General features: G+C 36.8%; 1 protein-coding gene across 4 annotated transcripts in view; it reads right to left on the bottom strand.

Moving 5' to 3' along the window:
- LOC131061410 (probable LRR receptor-like serine/threonine-protein kinase At1g07650) overlaps nt 1-18290 on the bottom strand; it is a 237599-nt gene that overhangs the window by 25771 nt on the left and 193538 nt on the right. For all 4 annotated transcript variants that reach the window (XM_057995054.2, XM_057995055.2, XM_057995058.2 and 1 more), the window contains 3 exons: nt 12663-12725; nt 12375-12419; nt 12181-12233 (listed from right to left, as the gene is read on the bottom strand). In XM_057995054.2, the coding sequence (XP_057851037.2) occupies nt 12181-12233; nt 12375-12419; nt 12663-12725 (161 nt within the window). The remainder of the gene's footprint in view (nt 1-12180; nt 12234-12374; nt 12420-12662; nt 12726-18290) is intronic.

Here is an 18290-nt window from a genome sequence, read left to right as displayed (position 1 = left end):
ACTGAACTTCTGGAATTAAATCCAATTATGCACTTTTCCTGAGAATGCATAAACTTGCAGCATTCAGAGTGTTCTTCAGTCTTTGATCCCGGTGGTGGACTTCAACTTTGTGGTCTGGTAGCACGACACGCTTCCCAATGCTCGGTTGCTCTCGTGCTTTTGCAGTGCGTTTCTGCATCTTCTTCTTCAACTTTTAGCGCCTAGCTCCTTGACGTTTCAAGCCTATCCTTGGTGTTTTGCAATGATGCCTTCGATCTACGAACAATCAATTTTAACCCTCATTAATCATTTGAAAAATTAACTAAATTAATTTGATAAATATTAAATTTTATTTACGATGATGTCGGGTTCCTTCATTTTGGTGAAGTTCGGGCTTGAGAAACTCTTTGTGAGATGTATCTTTTGAATGTTTTCGCTTTGAACGTGAAATCCAATCCTTCGTCTTGATTCGCTCTCCAACTTAGACGAAATTCGGGCCTGAGAAGTGAACTGCAGGATGTTTCTAAGTTCAAGCCTATTTAAGAAGCATGTCCAATTTCGAATGCTTCACCTAAAATGTGAGATTTTGGCTTCTAAGGAGTGATTTGGTGAACTTTGGCCCTTTGAAGCCTTTTGCGAGTTTATCGTTGTGGCCATGAAGTGATAAGAGTGAGATTTATTTTTAAGTTAAATGTCTTTATGCGAACTTCGGGCCTATTGATCAAAGGGGGCGATTTGATGCTTATACCAACTTTACCTTATGGAATTTCGGCTGTAGAGCCTGAAATGCACGAACTTTAACCCCTTTGTAGGTTTCAACCTAAGGTTGGAATGTAACTTTCGGCATGCGAAACCTAACTCGGAGCTTTCACCTCAAATGCATGAGTTTTACTTTAAGATAAAGAATTCGGCCATTTTACAAGCTTTTCACTCATTCAATTTACAAAACTCGGGCTTTTGAAAGAAATGGGCGATGTTTTAAATCTCTTGCATTTTAGTGGAAGGCGCCGAATTTCTAACCTTTGCAGACCTCAACCCTTACACTTGGCGATTTTGAGTGATTTTATTTTCCTCTTTTCAGCTAAATGAGTTTTAATGCGTGACCTACGAAATTTGCACTTTACATTATCGGCCTTTGAAGGCGAAATGCGAACTTGATTTTCAACCTGAATCACTCTATCGAGCGAACTTGATCTTTTGGTCTTTTTCGAGTTAATAGGTCGATTTTGTGAGTTGAATACCCTTTTCGGACATTCATAGGAAAATGGTGACTCGATCATTCGGCACGATTTAGACTTGTTGACTTCCAACTTCGGCTTCGTGGCATGATTTGCGCGATTCTCCCTCTCATTTGGCGAATTCGGTTGTCTGCCAATATCGGCTCAAAAGCCTCTTTTGCAAGCTTTGGTGATTTTCGGGTCAAAGAGGGAAGATGCATGACTTGTATTTTGCTTCTCATTTTCAGCTCTAGAGGGTTTTCGGCCTATGATTGCCTTTTGAAACTTTTTTAATGTTTTAACGCTTTTCTCTCATATTTCCATTTCGGGCTAAAATGCCCTTTTGAAAATGTTTTAAAGCAATGCCTTTGTTTACCCGTTTGAATTTCGGGTCATTCACCCAAAATGCAAGATATTCATTATTTCGGGCATATTGGGTAAAATTCGCAATTTTTTGACTCTTTGGCCATTTCGGGTCAAGGAGAAATTTTGTGAGTTGGCTTTTTCGGGCCAAAAGGCCACTTTGCAAACTTAGGAATTTCGGTATTTTGCCCCCTTTTAGCCAGCTTTTAACTTGTTGCTTATTCTTCGGCCTTAAGGGAAATCAGCAAACTTGTACGATTTTGTGTTTAGGCGGGGCTTTGCTTGGTGACGCGAGCTTACCACAAACGATTTCAGACACCCTCCTCCATAAACCAAAATTCGAGAGATTTTAATGAGAATGGACGACCTTTGGCTGAATACCTTCCCCCACGGAGGCAGACTGAAGACAAAAAAAAAATGGGGGTCCCCTGTGACGCAAAGGGGCGAGGTGTGCATAACGCACAATAGTACCATAGCTAGTCTAAATGGTTTAGTGAAAGTAAGGTAATATAGGTGTTGAGCACAGTCGCCAGTTTTATGGCTCGTGATTGGGAAGGAAACATCCTTGTGATTGGTGCTACCATGCTCTTGGAGGGCACAAACAATGAAGTCGAGGCACAAGCTGCGATTGAGGCTTTGAAAATGGCAAAGAATGTGGACCTTAGAAATATTCACCTTGAAGTTGATTCATAGATAATTATCAATGCATTTAGTAGAGGGGAGATCCATGCTTGGAAATTGAGCAAATTTGTATCCGTTTCCAAATCCCTTTTTAGAAACTTTTGATGATTACAATATAAGTTATGTAAGCTAGCGGATAGGTTGTTGAATTGGGCACTTTCCTTGAATGATGAAATGAGTACGGTAGAGGATTTCAGAGATCTCAATCTTGGATTGAGCATGTAAAGTACAACACCATATTTAGGGATCACTAATGATTTGGCGAGGTGGCTTTCAGATGTGACAAAGGTCATCCTAGGGATGTTTAAATCCTGCAAAGGTAGCAAAGTGGAGATCAATTGTTGCTACGGGTGGTGAGTTTCTCGAATCATGGAGGCTACTTTCTCTCTCATCACCCCAAGACAACAACTAGCCTTTATGGTACGGATCTTTGAGAAGAGATTGAAGGGGTTGTTCAAGTTTGAAGAAATTTTCATTCAAATTATGGAAGTTCTCCTCGGTGATGATTTCTTGGCGATTGAACGTAGGTATCCAACAAACATGACATAGTTTCAATGGTGGTGGCATGGAGACTTGTTGATGTGTTTTCATGCACATGCGAACATAGAATAAAATACCTAAAGGTACCTTATCCTCTGTTGAGCAAAGTTTCCTGACTACTAAAGATCTCGCCGAAGGATCATTTTATGGAATATAACATTTCCTTATATCTTTCTTCTTTCTTATACTTTAAGTTATATTCCATATATACTTTCAGGATGTTTGAGAGTGGTTTCGGACCTCCAGGAGTTATATTGCAAAATCTAGTTTTTGGAGGATTCTTCAGTTTTCCAGACTTAGTCAAATTTCAGGATCAGGACATTCCAGACTTAGCCAAATTTCAGGATCAGGACATTCCAGACTTAGCCAAATTTTAGGGCATTTGAAGATCAGGATGACATTTCAGACTTCATCACTCACCAACTCAACCTAGCTCGGACCTTCAAGAATGATACCCACTCACAAAGAAAGACACAATTAGCAACGAGAGCAAAATCAGGCCCTAAGGAAGACTCTCAAAGAAACCCTAACCTGGAGCACCTGCTGACTCCCCTGGCTCAAGCAAAGCCTACCATCCTATTGATCCCTTGGCGACACTCAAAATGCAAAGGCTAACAGACAAACCCTAAACACCTAGAAAGCAAACCCCAGAAAGAAAAAAAAAGTAGGGGTCCCCATTTGCAATGGGGCGATGTGTGAATACGTCACAACAAGACTCGAGGTGCGTAAGAAGGAAGAAGTGGAGTGGCTGGTGAAAGGATGCGTGGATGATGGCTGGCTTTTTGGATTGCAATCGGTGGTTGGGCATGCCATCTCAAGTGCTTGTTTTCTCCCTGCGCAGGCAAAGCAAGGTGTGATAGAGGAGACGCCACAATAATTGGCACCCTTCATTCGATGGCCAAAGGGGATGAACAAAGATGAGTGCAGGGTTGAAGTTTACATTGAGTGGGACCATCTGAAGCAATTCATCTACGAGAAGGAGCATGAACACATGAAGGAAAGAAGGATGCAAAGGCAACAAAGGACTCTGAGGCAAGGTTTGAGCTCAAGGATCAGTGGGTCAACGGACCGCATAAAGCTATGAGGAAGAAATAGAAGTTTTTAGTTGATTGTTTATGAAACTTTTTGTAATATTTGAAAAAAAATGTATATGTTTATTATGAAGACTTTTAGGATAGTTTTGGGTGGCTTCAGGGTGGTAGGGGGAATATTTTGTTTAAAATCCTTCGATGGTTATAAATTATAAGGATGTATCAGATGGTTTTTGAAAGGGATTGATAGGGTGTTTTTGGTTGATTGTAATGTCCCCTTCTTAGTGGTGAGAAGTTTAGTTGGCCATTAGCCTATTCCGAATACCCGTAAGCTAAATGGAAGCAAAAATTAGGGTTTCCAACTTTTGTGGAGGTCTGCATGAGTTGTTTGTTGATTGACTAGTTGGAATTCTACAATTCGGACTGTGGATTCCTTCTGGGTTTTCTGAGAGCTTCGTAAATGTGTGACATGCATTCAGCTCAGGGAAGTTTTCAAAACTTACTATTTTGAGTAAGATGATGGCAGCCGTCAAGGTTTCTGGGTTTTTTCTGGGTTTTCTGAGCTCATCCACAGGGTTTTAAGAGCAATCATTTTGGAGTTGTTTTCAGAACTTACTATTGTAAGTGTTATTTCAAGCAGTGCTAATTTTAGCAGTTCAATGCAGAGCTCCAGCCCGGTTCAGTTTTGATGGTTTTCAACACTTCAGTTTTCGGCTCAGTTTGGCATTAATCAGTTTTTGAATTAAAGGTGATTTATTATATAATTATACCTTAGCTTAAGGTTTTAATATTTGATTTAATTGATGGGACAACTTAGGAAAGGGAAAAATATATTTTTATCCCAAGTCTCATTTTTATTCCCTAAGTCAGATGGCGCCAAGAATGAAAAGTATTTCATGTTTAATAATGTTATTATGTTACAACATGTTGACCATGGAAAAGTTCGACTAGGAGACTTGAAGAGGGATACCAAGCCTTGAGGATGTCATGAAATGAAATGCAAATGAAATGAGGGAATTTGGGCGCCATGTGAATTTGAATTTGAGCCTCCAGAATCTATAAATATGAGTGTTGGGCTTCTCATTTGGGATCCATGAAAAATTATAACGAAGTGCTGCCAAAATTTCAAATGAAGCTTTGGTGAATGCATACCTCCTATCCATAGCTTGATTTCTTGCTTGTAATACAACAACTAGTCAAGCCAAAGACTGCTCTTCATTCAGAAGAGTGGATTGAAGAACAATGTTGCAGATTTATGTATTAATTTCTGATGTTTGGAGTGTTTTTTGAGTGTTCAGGTTGCTGGTCGTGAAGTGTGCTGAAGTAGATTATTGGTCGCTGGTCTCTGTGTGTTATTCTCCTTGTTCTGGGTATTTCCTCTATCTCTCTATCTGGTTTGGACGATGCATTTTGTGAGTTTATAGAGCTTAAATTGGTGTCTTGGATATTATTTTAGCAAATCCTCCCCTTAACTAGCCGTACCATGTGGCTGAGTGCTTTGGTATGCGTGCATAATGTATTTGGGTCAGTTTGTTGTTCTTGGCTTAATTGCCTACCTCCTAGGAGTCAAATGATTTCAATATCATGTCATTCGGTTAAGAATTGAGAGAGTTGTGAGCGTTTTAGTGGGATTTGGTGTTGCTGGTCTGTGTGTTTTCAGTGTGATGGGAGTTTATCAGATTTAGAGATTCTTGAGCTTGGAGTGTTTTTCTTGTGTGGTGAGTCCCTTGTAACTTGTGGAGCTGATTGAGCAATATGTGCAGTTGTGTTCAGTGATTTACCTTTGGTGCAGACATGATAATTATTGTAATGCTGAATATTAGTACTATCAGCAAGTTATATTTGGTATTGCTCTTCATTTCCCACTGAACAACTGGAAGAGGCTAGCTTGCCGCCTATATCTGAATTTTGTAATACTGTCCTCCTGCTGCATAAGCGGTAGAGTTGATTGTTAATTTCATTCCTAGTCCTCCCACTGAATAAGCGGTTGAGTGATTGTATTTTCAGTTTCTTAGCTTATCCTTGGCCGGTTTAACGCCAAGTGATTTTCAGTGTTTTCAATATCCCAATGAATAAGCGGAAGGGGCTGGCTTGCTGCCCAAACATTGTAATAATTTCTAGTGATTTGAAGCTAACGATCCCCTCAACACCGTATTCTCTCACCTTCCCATATTGGGCACTTGGTGATAAGAAAGTGGAAGGGTTGCATTTTCAGTATTATTGTATTTTTCATTTGCTAACCCTAATGGGTTCTTGTTGTGTTGTAAACTGGAAATTATCAAAAAAAAAATTGTGGGGATATTTCATAGATAGAATATAGTTTGCATTAGCAGCGTTTTGATGAATGGAGGTTGAAAATGGGTTTGTTTTTGGCTCTGTGAAGATGAACTAACTCTGAACTTTGAAATCTTTTGATATATTAATAAAAATCTCAATATTATTGACCAAAAAATAAATATAGGTGTTGAGCACACTCAATATTGTCAGTTAAATAGTAAAGGCAATTTCTCTTTAGATCATTACAATTACAATAAAGCAGTCATATAAGTGTCCATGTCCCTCTCAAAAAGTACACTGTCAATAGATCCGATCACTATAACTTTGCATGGATTTTTTTCTTCATGCATCACAGTTTCCTTATTAGTTATTACTTATTTCCCTACAACTTTGATTTGGTCTAGGCTTCTTTTATTTATTTGCTTTTCTTTTTTTGCCTTTTACTACATTTTGCCCTAAGTTTTCTAGCAAGAGATGTCAATTTTTGGTCGGGAGACTTCAGAGACGGTAGCCAAAAGCACCCTATGCATCAACAAGTTTCCGGAGACGTCTCTAGAAATGGAGAAACATCTCCATCTTCGAGATGTGTCTCCAGGGGTAGGAGACGGATCTCTTGGTAACTATGGACTCATATTATTTTGGGTATTGTCTCAAAGGTTTTCTTATGGCTAGGCGATGAGGATGCATATATAATATGTGGGTTTGGTTTAACATTTAGTTTTTTACCTCAAGTCACCCCTTGCAGGCAGCATCAACTTGGGTATTAACATGTGGGAATTTGTGAGGTATTTTCCTATGTTTGAAGAGGTTTCTAATGATGTTTAGCAGCATTTAGAGTTTGCACTACCTTTTTTATCCATTTCATGACCTTTGGAGAAGTTACTGAAGATTGACATCCAAACTACTAGTGCCAGTTAGCTGATTTTAAAACTAGTTCAGTCTATTTCATTGTTGCATTTTCTAGGAAGGGCAGACTGTAATGTCCCCATTTTCAAATTCTCTAGCAATGCAATTATCGCTAACTTTCTAGGTTTGTGCCAGCTTGTTCAGAGGGGTGATTTAATCTTACCAGTGAGCTTGGATGGTTTAGAGGAGTCATATGACACTTTCAGATGTTATTTTTGACTTCTGATTTGGGCTCCAAGATTCTTGGAGGGAGCATATATTGTTAGTAAGTCACCCAATCAATTTCGTTTATCATCGTTCATCATCAAGATCACTCCTACATAGTCAGATTTCAATTCTGATGCATTTCGACCTTTGTTGCTAGTCAAGTGCATTAATGAGCTATATTTAATTATTTTCACTAAGGTTGTCTTTTTAATTAAATTTATTTATTGGGCACCCTAGTGCTATAGCTCGTTGGAAAGAGAATTGAAAGTTTTAAATGATGGGATGCTTAAAAGTGATTTTAAGTGCCCAAAATGTTTTAAAACTAAATTAAATCACTTTTTGGAGTTAAAAGGCTCAATAAATTAATAAAGTGATTTTAAAAGGGGGTTCCCGGAAAGTTCCCTAAAAGGCTTATAAAAAGGGGAACTGAGAGCTCATTTGGTATGTGGAGTTTATTGTTTATGATAATTTTTCTCTTAAATTTGAATTGAGACTTCTAAGCAAGCATTGTGATTCATTAACATTTACCTTTTCCTGTTTATATTTCCAAAAATTGGCATCTCACATTCAAATTGGTGTTTGCTAATGAAAGGTCAGCTGGTTATTTCATTGCCCTTGTAATCTTTAATCAGTTATTAAGTAGTAAAGGATATTGATTTTTCAGTTGGATACAAATGATAGTTTGTATTATTCAGTCAATAAATGTTTTTCTACTTTTCTGAGCAAAGAAGTTTATATTCGCACATATCATATGCTTCATAAATGTGAGTTTCAAACATATTTCCAAACTGAAAAAGAAAACAGCAAAAACATCATAGTTCCTTAATGCAAGCAAATTATTTGATATTATGTTTGAATCCTAAACCATTGAGAGTGAAAGAGAAAGTGCAATAAATTGATTGCCAACTAGGGTGGCCTCTTACAGAATGAGTGTGATTGAGTGCAGGTATGAGTCAAAGACAGGAACATGGTTGGGGAGGGGAGTCTAGCCATTTGGTAAAGAATGGACATGATGGATACCTACTGCACATACCACGTAGCTTCATGTAGAACTTGCATCTGAATGACAATGAATATTTTCTGAATGGTTGATGATGCCTATCTATAATCAGACCACATTATTACGATTAATTTGAAAATGAAAATAAACCTGCATACCTTGTTTGTAATTGTGTATTTACAACTGTATGCCTTTCAATGCACACACTTATGAAAATGTTTACCGGTATGGGCACATATATATACATACCATTATAAGTGCCAATGTTTTGTATATTTTACCAAGCCTCAATTTAAGCTTTAGAGGCCAATATGTTATAAACAAAAGTTCACATTATAAGATAAGTGGTATGCTATCAAAATAAAACTTTGTATTATTCATTAGCACCGAAATGATATGAGTTCATATGCATTAAAGTTGGTGTATGATTTTAGCCACCACCTTATGTTATTGTTGTCCTTTAGCAGCCATTATGTAAGCAATTCTGCAGCATATTCATGCTAAAAAACAAATAGCATTAAGGTGTATGTTACTATTCTTAACTGGGAATGGTAATGCATTGCAAAGAAGTGACTTATTCTTATCTAAAAACTTATTTCCAAACAGTTAACTGTGGGAAATATTCCCCAGTCAGCTTGAACGAATACCATTTGGCAAAAGCAAACTGCAAAACATTACTCCTTGAGGTTATTCTTGGCATTCAAATGCATAAAGGAGGTCGATTTATTTGAAAGCAAAAACACAACCGAAATATTTACCAGAAAAGCATATTTCTTTCTCAGACAGCTTGTTTAGCAATTTTTGCATGATTTCATCACGATTTTGAGAAGTATTTTGGCTACTTGGGAGGGATCAATAAGCATGGAAGGACTGTAGAGGGGCTATTGTTGCTAAAAAATAGTCTTGCAGCAAGCACAGAGAGAAACCGGTACCAGTATGTAGGCCTTGTCTGGACATTTTCAAAGAAATCTAATCACAAACAATATATATATATATATATATATATATATATATATATATATATATAACAAATTTGAATATAGGATGATGAAGAATCAATATCCAAGAAAATATCAAAATTGTGAAAATTAGGAAATCTGAAACGAAATTCCTTTCTTTATACCAATACAAAACTTGGACAAGAAAGAGATAGATAGGTCAAAAACTGAAACTGAAACCCTATTTTATCTTCATTGTAAACTGAAAATTCTGCAAGTTAAACGGTTAAATCTCAACTGAAATTATGTTTTCCTCTTCACTTTACCTTGAAAAGGAAAAGAATTCCGTTATTATTGTTAAACCAAACTGAAACAAAAAGAATTGAAACAAAGGATACATTAGAAGAATATACAACTTTCATGCCAAACTTTGACTGCAAATAAAATCTGATTTACTTGTATGATTGGAATAGCTGTTAGATCTATTGTTTTCCTTAAGAACGTATGCACATATGTGTGTGTGTGTGTGTGTGTGTGTGTGTGTGAGAGAGAGAGAGAGAGAGAGAGAGAGTGATACCTTCTCAAATACATTATCATTTGTTTGAAATAAAACCTACATTATAAACATTATCTTGCATGATCATAAACAGCCATGTAGTGAAATATATAATTATCTTGCATAATCATAAATAGCCATGTAGTGAAATATATCATTATCTTGCATAATCATAAATAGCCATGTAGTGAAATATATCATTATCTTGTATAATCATAAACAACCATGTAGTGAAATATATCATTATCTTGTAAATTCGTAGGAAATGATGCATCATCATGATGAAAGAATGGATAAATAGGTCAAGTGGCACATGTGTGAGTGTCTACATTATGATGTATGCTTAATCTATGTTAACGAGAAGGGGTGCCGAATATGGGTAAACCAAAAAGGATGATCCTCTTTTTGGGTAAGTCCGTTATTTTAAAGTGCTTTGGCCAAAGGCTTGTTCATTGAAATAAATGAAAATCCTAACAAATTTCTTAATATGTTTCTTTACCATATCTTGATAATAGGACATTGCATTATCATATGTTAGATGTGCATGTAGACGTATCACGTTGCACCAAGATTTCCATCTTGCCATTGTTTCTAGGAAGCTAAGCTCTTCATGTAGGGTCGGTGGTTCTTCATGTCATGAAGGACTTCGGGGAAGCATAATTGCTTCATAATTGAGTAGAAAAGAGCCTAAGACATTTTCCCATCCTTGACTTCCAGATGAACGTGTGGTTGATGGCAAGCAAGCAGGATTGTTATACTTTAATTTATTGTGAATTGTAATTCTTATTTAATATAGATATTCTCATGGCATGAAGGCCTTCATTGTAATTTTGTAATTCAAATGTATGTGTGTGTGAGCTTGCCTAGATTAAGCACTAAAACTCTAAATTGTGTTTTGTTATTTATTATTTATGGAGTTGTTCAGATTACTAATTTGATGATGTGTTAAATGAGTAATTAATTCAATCTTCGAGATATTAAGGTTAGGGACCTTACATATCATTCCAGAATAAATATATTGATAAAGATACTTGTCCACGTAATTTTAGTTTCCTTTTTCCTTTTTGATAGATAGGCTTTGTAGAATCTTGCAAAAGAAGCTGTGGGCTAGAATACTCCAAAGGGATGAAGCGTAGTCATATTTGAGGAAGAGATGTTTGATGTACTCAACATCTTTCTCATAGATGGGACAAATATTCACAGCTATCCAACATTAATTTTTATGATTGTTTATCCTTCAAATTCTCAGAATGAACCACATTAAAAGTTTCATTTTTACTCAATTTATAGTAGTCTTCAGCCGATTCCCACTATTTTTCCAGAGGATTCTTTTTTGTATGGATTAGGATGTAGTCCTGGAAAATAAGGTAATTTCTCATTATTTCTGTAACTCAGTTGACTGGCTGGCCAATATTTAGATTAACTGCTGCCATTGGTCTGGGTTTGCTTCTGAATATTAAAGACTAAGCTCCATATTCCATTTATATCACCATGTTCCTCCAATCAATATTGATTTAATGTGATCATACCTGATTGCTGTAATGTAGCTTACAAATTGGGGATTGCATGATAGTTGATTGGGGGAATGCCATTTCAACTGTCTTCTCATAACTGAACCTGTTCACCAGCTCCAATTTGCCAAGTGATTCCTCTATCATCAAAGCCCAGACCTTTCTTGATATGTAATTACTAATCACTATGCATGACATGAGTGTCCTGTCTATCTGATATTATTTGATCAAATCTATATCAAATCAAATCTATTCCATTCCACTCCACTTACACCCTGCATTTAATCCTTGTATTTATTTACATAATTAATGTACAAAACTTTATTAATCTGGATGTTTAGTGGGGGTTTTGGGGTTCCCTTGATGGGACCTCCCCTCCTTTTTGTGTTGCTGTTGTTTCTTCTGTTTTTGTTTTATTTCTTCGGGCACTGTTTTTTGGTGTTCCTGCTCTGGGCTGACCCCTTTTCTGTGTTCTGCAGCTCCTTTAACCTTCTTTGTGGTCACTTGTTGGACATTAATAAATTTATCTTATCTCATCCTATTTGTAAATAAAATTCAATAATAATTTAGTCATATTCTACTAACTATACCATGAATATAAACCCAAAACTTTGATCTCTAAGATTTTCATATTTTGAGAAAACAAAGATTTCTATATTGTAACAGAAAATTACCATTAATATGCTAACACAGCCACTCCCACTAATCCTAAAAGTAGTCATGTGAAAATGTAGAAAAAATTAGTTGATCAAAGAGGATTAAAGTCAAACTCTTAAACATAAAACCGCTCATTAGTGTTCACACTTAAGGACATAATTTTATGAGAGATGGAGCGCTGCAACATCATCATTCATATGATAACCAAAACCATCAACACAACAATTATAGCCCACTTGATTTATTTAGTTTGAGTACCTGGCCCTGGCTAACCACAATTTCAATAAAATGTCAAACAATGCCTATTGTCAACTTACCTTGCCGATTTTCTTTGTTGCATATGAAGCTTCTTTGAAGATAAGCTTCTTCTCTGGGTGCAATTCAATAACAAAGTATATACTTTAGTGACTATTGATCAAGGGAATATCAGCATTGTTGTTACACTTACATAGCATAAGAAAATTCTATTATTGCTTCCAGATAATCTCATAAAACAACAAAATCAGCACACCTGTTTTGAGAAAGATTCGTGTTAAAAGAATTCCCTATCAAATTCCTGTGGGTTTAATGGGAAACAAAACTCAGCGTGAGTAATTATTTAGATTGGAAGCAAAGAAAGTAGAATAATTCAAGACAGTGAACTTTGTAGCTATATAGGACATGAAAGAGAGCTCCAAACTAGTTTTGTTTCAACTTGAATCATTATAGATATTTTATACAAGATTCATTCTGAAACTAATAAAACAGACCAAACATCGAAATACATGGTCCAAACAGTTCCCTCGTTGAATGCACTTACAATTTTGTCTTTCCACTCAACCATGAAGGAAAATCCCCTGAATAGTTGTTAAAAGATAAGTCCCTACAAAGAACAAGTGCTCAATGTGAACTTCCTTAGATGAAAAAAAAAATCTTAAATATTATTGAATATTCACTTTTCCTTGCATTTCCGCTCTCATATTTGGCATTCCACACTTGCATGTTTAAATTTCAAAACCAAATGTCATTTAAATGAACATAATTTTGCACAAACTTAAAATTATACATATTTTTTCATTCAAACAGAGTTCATGTCTAATTACTTATAGCAAATCCTTTATTTTCTCTCATTTGCTCTCTCTCATCCTGATGATAGATCATGGAGTGTGATCCGAAACGTTGATGCTAACAAAATATACACAGTTGAATCTAGAAACTTCAAGCATAATAAATCCTTTATTGTTTTCCCTAAATAACTTACTATAGTTTGTATATAATTATTTCAAACTAACCCTTCTTTTCCCTATTGTTGTCTCAATTTTTGAATTTTCAAAAATAGACAACCGCTACAAATTCTTACTCAGAATTCATAGTTTTCTTCTCTAAGGAACGTTTTACGAGGTTTAAAAGTCGTATTTGTTAATGCCAAATCATTAGTGGGTGTGTTTGTCATCTTTGTCCAAGTTCTTGTCGATGTTTGTTTTCACTTTTTTAGGTTTTTGTTCAAAATCAGGTTTTGAGTCCCCCTCTGCGAGTAGGGACCTTTTATTCAAATTGCAAGTCAATTGTCTTTACTTGTAATCGGGTCTTAGAAACCTAATTACAAGTTAAATTGTTTTTATATAAAGAATCTATGCACTTGCAATTGGGTTCCTAAAACCCGATTATAAGTAAAGTTCGCTTTACAAGGAAATAAATTCACTTGCAAAGTACCTTCCCAAACCCGATTCCAAGCTAGTAACTTGTTTTTCTTGACAAATTACTTGCATTTTGGTTCTTAGAACCCAAAATCCATTTCCTTTGGGTTTATAAGTATCTTGCAACTTGTAACTGGTGTTTCAAAACCTGATTCATTTTTCCCTCTCATTGTTTTGAATTGTCACTCATTTAAAACCCGCGTAAGAAGAGGAGCCTCATTAAAAACATAGTCTTTGGGTCGAAAAAGGATTGCGTCTCCTTCAAAACGTTTATATGAGCCTTTATGTGGTGTTTTAAAACTTCATTTAGCCCCTTCCATTTGGAGCCACTTTTGTAATTTGTGTAGGCAAGCATATTCAATGTTTCAGAGGTTCATTTCTAGGTGAGTTTGAATTCATGTTTTGTTTTGTTTCTTTTTCTTAGTGTCTAAGTGTTTATATCTTTTTGTTCTTTCTTTTGTATTTGGTTTGTTCCAAATCCATGTTTGTTACAAACCCATGTTTGTTGCAAGTCCGTCTTTGTTATTGAAGACACTTTTTTCTTTTGAGAATTTTGAATGAGATAATGTTGGGTTTTTAAGAACCCGACTGCAATTTTTTGTCTTTCTTCTTGTCATGTGGATTGCAAGTACGTAGGTATTTATTTTTCACTTGCAAGTTATGATTACTTACAATCGGGTCTCTAAAACCTGATTGCAAGTCTTTCTATTGCCATTACATTGTAACTTGCAATCGGGTTTTAGAAATCCGATTGAGAGCATGTAACCCTTTGTCTTCTATTCACAAGTTTACTTAACTTGTAATAGGGTTTCTAGAACCTGATTGCAACTACCATTGCAAGTGCATATATCTTCATTTCCTTTGTTCTTCCCAAATTCATGTTTTCACAAACTCCGCATTCCAAGTTAACCATGTTTCACTTGCACAAGTGCTTTCTGCCTCCCAAGATCCAAAATTTGCCTTTTGCATATGTGTCATTTTCATAACATGTCATGCAAGCTAGTCCATTCATTTTTCCCCTTCCCCATGATAAAATATCATGATAGGTCAACATTTGGGCATTGTTTTGCAAACTCTTTCATTTGAAGAAGGTATCATGGCTTCTCCAATAGCCTGTGATGATGTTTTAACTCTTTGGGGTTTTCATCACTGTATTACAAATTACTACTCAATGATAGAGGAACCAGCATCCCTTTCAAACAAGAGATGAAGTACAAATATGACAAGTACCAGTATGAGATTTCTACTTCCCAATTGGGTTCTTCTATTGATGAAATCAAAGATATAGAGATTGGGCATGTTAATATGTCTGATTTCCTTGACAAAACATCCTTGTAATTGTTGGTTAGTAGTACTAACCTCTATCGTATCTGAAGAACTTCATTGTAATTCCCACTGCATAAGTGGAAGAGGCTGGCTCGGCTGCCTTCAGTGTTTGTAATTCTGTTTGTAGTTCAGTCCTCCCGCTGCATAATTGGTCGAGTGATCTTTGTGTGTAACTGTCCTCCCGCTGCATAAGCGGTTGAGTTGAGTTTTGTTTAGTGAAAAGTCCTCCCGCTAAAATATCACGGTAGAGTGATTTGTGTTTGAATGTGTTTTGTTTCCTTGGCTGGTTTACTGCCAAGTTCCCTTGTTTTTACCCACTGGAAAGTGGAAGGGGCTGGCTTGCTGCCCAATATTGTAATCTGCATTTTCAGTGTTGCATCTAACGATCCACTATCACTGTATGCTCTTACCCTCCCAGTTTGGGCTCTTGGTGATCAAAAGGTGGAAGGGTTCTTTTCAGTTGGTTTGAATTGCATTATTCTAACCCTAACGGGTGTTTGGTGTGTTGAAAACTCTTAAAAAATCAAAAAAAAACTTACATATTCACTTGGTTTCAACTTTCCCAGTGGCTGCCTTGGAACCAAAGATTGTCCTTGCCCGCGCTGCTCATTTTGATAAGGAATTTGAAATATCCCCTGCTGTTATAGGACTAAGATTGCAAGGAATATTGTCAAACAACTGGCGGAAAACCTGCTGTTCAAGTTTCAGACTGTATAACCTGCGTGTTATGCGGTTTTCTAGATAGTTGACAAGTAACCTCAGATAATTCATGTAATAGAAATGCAAACTTGTTCTCCCTTCTTACTCAAAACGGTGTTCAATGGTTCCTTACAATGACAATACAATGACCAAAAATCAACCTACTTATGACTCAGAATTTTCTGAGGACATTGGCAGCCATGGTTATTGTAACTATCTGAAAATAGTACATAGATTGATGTCAAATGCACCTGATGTAAATCGCCTTGCTGGAAAGTTGAAGAAGCAAGCAATATCTTGTGAATTGAAGCCTTCAAGTTGCCAAATCAACCTTACTCCAAAATCACCCCTGTTGCTGGTCTGCAGATTACTAACAATTAATTGACAGCAATTCGGTCTCCTTTCAATTGTTAAACTTCATTTTGACCTTCCCAAATAATATCGCCCTCCTCCAATGGTGGATTTAATGCTTGAACAAGGCAATACAAGCAAAATTGTGGTATTGGTGGCTGTGGTTCGAATTTGCTTCAGATCTGGTTTAGCCCCTGCAACTTCACTTATTCCCCTCCAAATGCATGCTAAAATAAATTGTCTTATGTCCTCAATGGAAGCGCTGTCCTCAAATGAGGGTTCTGATGTTTAGACAAGATGATGATAACCAAATCGTGGGAATGGAGGTTAGAACTCGATATGTTTCAGACCTGCAACACAACTAGCAACCTTCCAATTTCTCCTTCAATTTGCCTTTTAGGAAAATTCGCCTAACCCTCCCAATATAAATCGATGCACAAATATGATGAACATGGATGGTTTGAAAATACCATGAAATATCTACCATGAGATGCACAAGAAACTCATTAAGCACAATGTGGAGGACTAAAGTTATCCTCCACTCTCAGCTGCAACCCCTCGGAGGATTTCTCACCACCTCAGTTATGCAAATCATAGGGAGTTTTCATTCCCAAATGTTTAAATCTGCAGAAACCCTTGGCTCCACAAGTCTACACAAGAAAAGATATCAAATAACCGATGCCCAACAATGAGGCTGCCTCACCTCAGTTATGCAAATCATAGGGAGTTTTCGTTCCCAAATGATTAAGTCTGCAGAAACCCTTGGCTCCACAAGTCTACACAAGAAAAGATATCAAATAACCGATGCCCAAAAATGAGGCTGCCTCCTCTATTTATTCCTTTCCCTCCAGAGGTCGGCCTCCTAGAAGATTCTTCTCTAACAAACTCATATTCTCCTACTACACTTTATTATTTTATTACACATTAATTAATTTAATTGCACTTTAAAATATTATTAGAATATAATTAAAGTGCACACGTCACAACATACATGTAATCTCCTTATCTCACCATTAAATCTTGTAGACATAAAATATGAAGCCACAAATATCTTCCAAGTCAACCCCCTAATCAATCCCCTTCGCCTACGAGGGTCAAATGATAGGCCAAACACTTCTGCAAACCGATCCTCATGAAAATGGGGACATTACAAAATCCAAGTTGATCAAGGATGATGATGGCAATGTTGTCATCAGACTTGTTGATGCGTCTGAAGTCGGATTTCAACTCCCTCCGATCAACACAGAATAGAATGCTGAGTATCCTATTCTCTCTTGAATAAGGAAAACCCTAATGTTGTTTTGGATGATCAAAGGGGATAACTTCAAAGTTCCAAATGTCAAGTCTTGACTGCAGGATAACTCAGCGATGATGTGTTTTGCTGGTAACACAAGGGGGCTTACGTTTACAACAAGCCGGCCTTCATCCAAGGATGTTGCAATTCTCAAACTATGAAAAAAATAAAAGCAAAAGAGAAGGGTTTAGGAGACCTAAGTACTATGATAGAAATGGCTAGTGCTGTGGGTAGACAAATTTCCATAAACTAATCCTTGTTTTGCCAGAGACACCTGTTGTGCTTTGCACACACTCCCCATCACCAACAAGGTCCCCCTTTCTCGTTCTTGTCTCGTCTCGCCCCCGCTGCCCACCCCCCCCCCCTGGTGTGGGAAATTTTGATGAGTTCGTAGAGGAGATGCACCAATTAAGAATGTGAGGAGATGATCCTGCAAGAGAGTAAGCTCGCCCACTTCCTTAGTCCTAAGGAATTCGCATCAAAGTTGAGCGTGATCCCATTTGTGAAGGGCAAGATGAATGAGGAACCGTATGAAGTAATCGCAATTGTTGTCGAATTGACGACCCTCATTAGCAAGTTGAGGGCCTGAGGCAAGAATGCCTAAAGCAAGTCAAGATTTGCCTTTTGACAAAATTGCAAGCTAAAGGGTGAATGCGAAGTTAAGCCAAAAATATCAAAAGGTTTCATAATTTGATGTTCAAAATTCCCACAAAGAGGCTAATTTCGGCCTAGGTGACCCAAAAAGAGCATAAGTTTGAAAAACCGGCTAATTACCCCGAATTGCAAAAAGGTGCACAAGTTCGAAAATCGGCTAGCTAAAGCAAAAATGTCAAAATTCACAAATCGTGCAAAAAGGCCTTTAGGCCGAAAATCATTAAAATCGTGAAAAGTCTCCTTTTTTGGCATATTATTCTAAATTTGCAAAATGGCCTTTTAGGTTGAAATCGCAAAAATGCGAGAAGAGAAGGCATTTTATTCTAAATTTGCAAAATGGCCTTTTAGGCTGAAATCGCAAAAATGCGAGAAGAGAAGGCGTTTTATTCTAAATTTGCAAAAAGGCCTTTTAGGCTGAAATTGTGTA

Source organism: Cryptomeria japonica, chromosome 8 (assembly GCF_030272615.1).
Source record: "Cryptomeria japonica chromosome 8, Sugi_1.0, whole genome shotgun sequence".
NCBI classification, from domain to species: domain Eukaryota; kingdom Viridiplantae; phylum Streptophyta; class Pinopsida; order Cupressales; family Cupressaceae; genus Cryptomeria; species Cryptomeria japonica.
The sequence above is the reverse complement of the archived record's forward strand: the minus strand, read 5'-3'. Positions and strand labels throughout refer to the sequence as shown.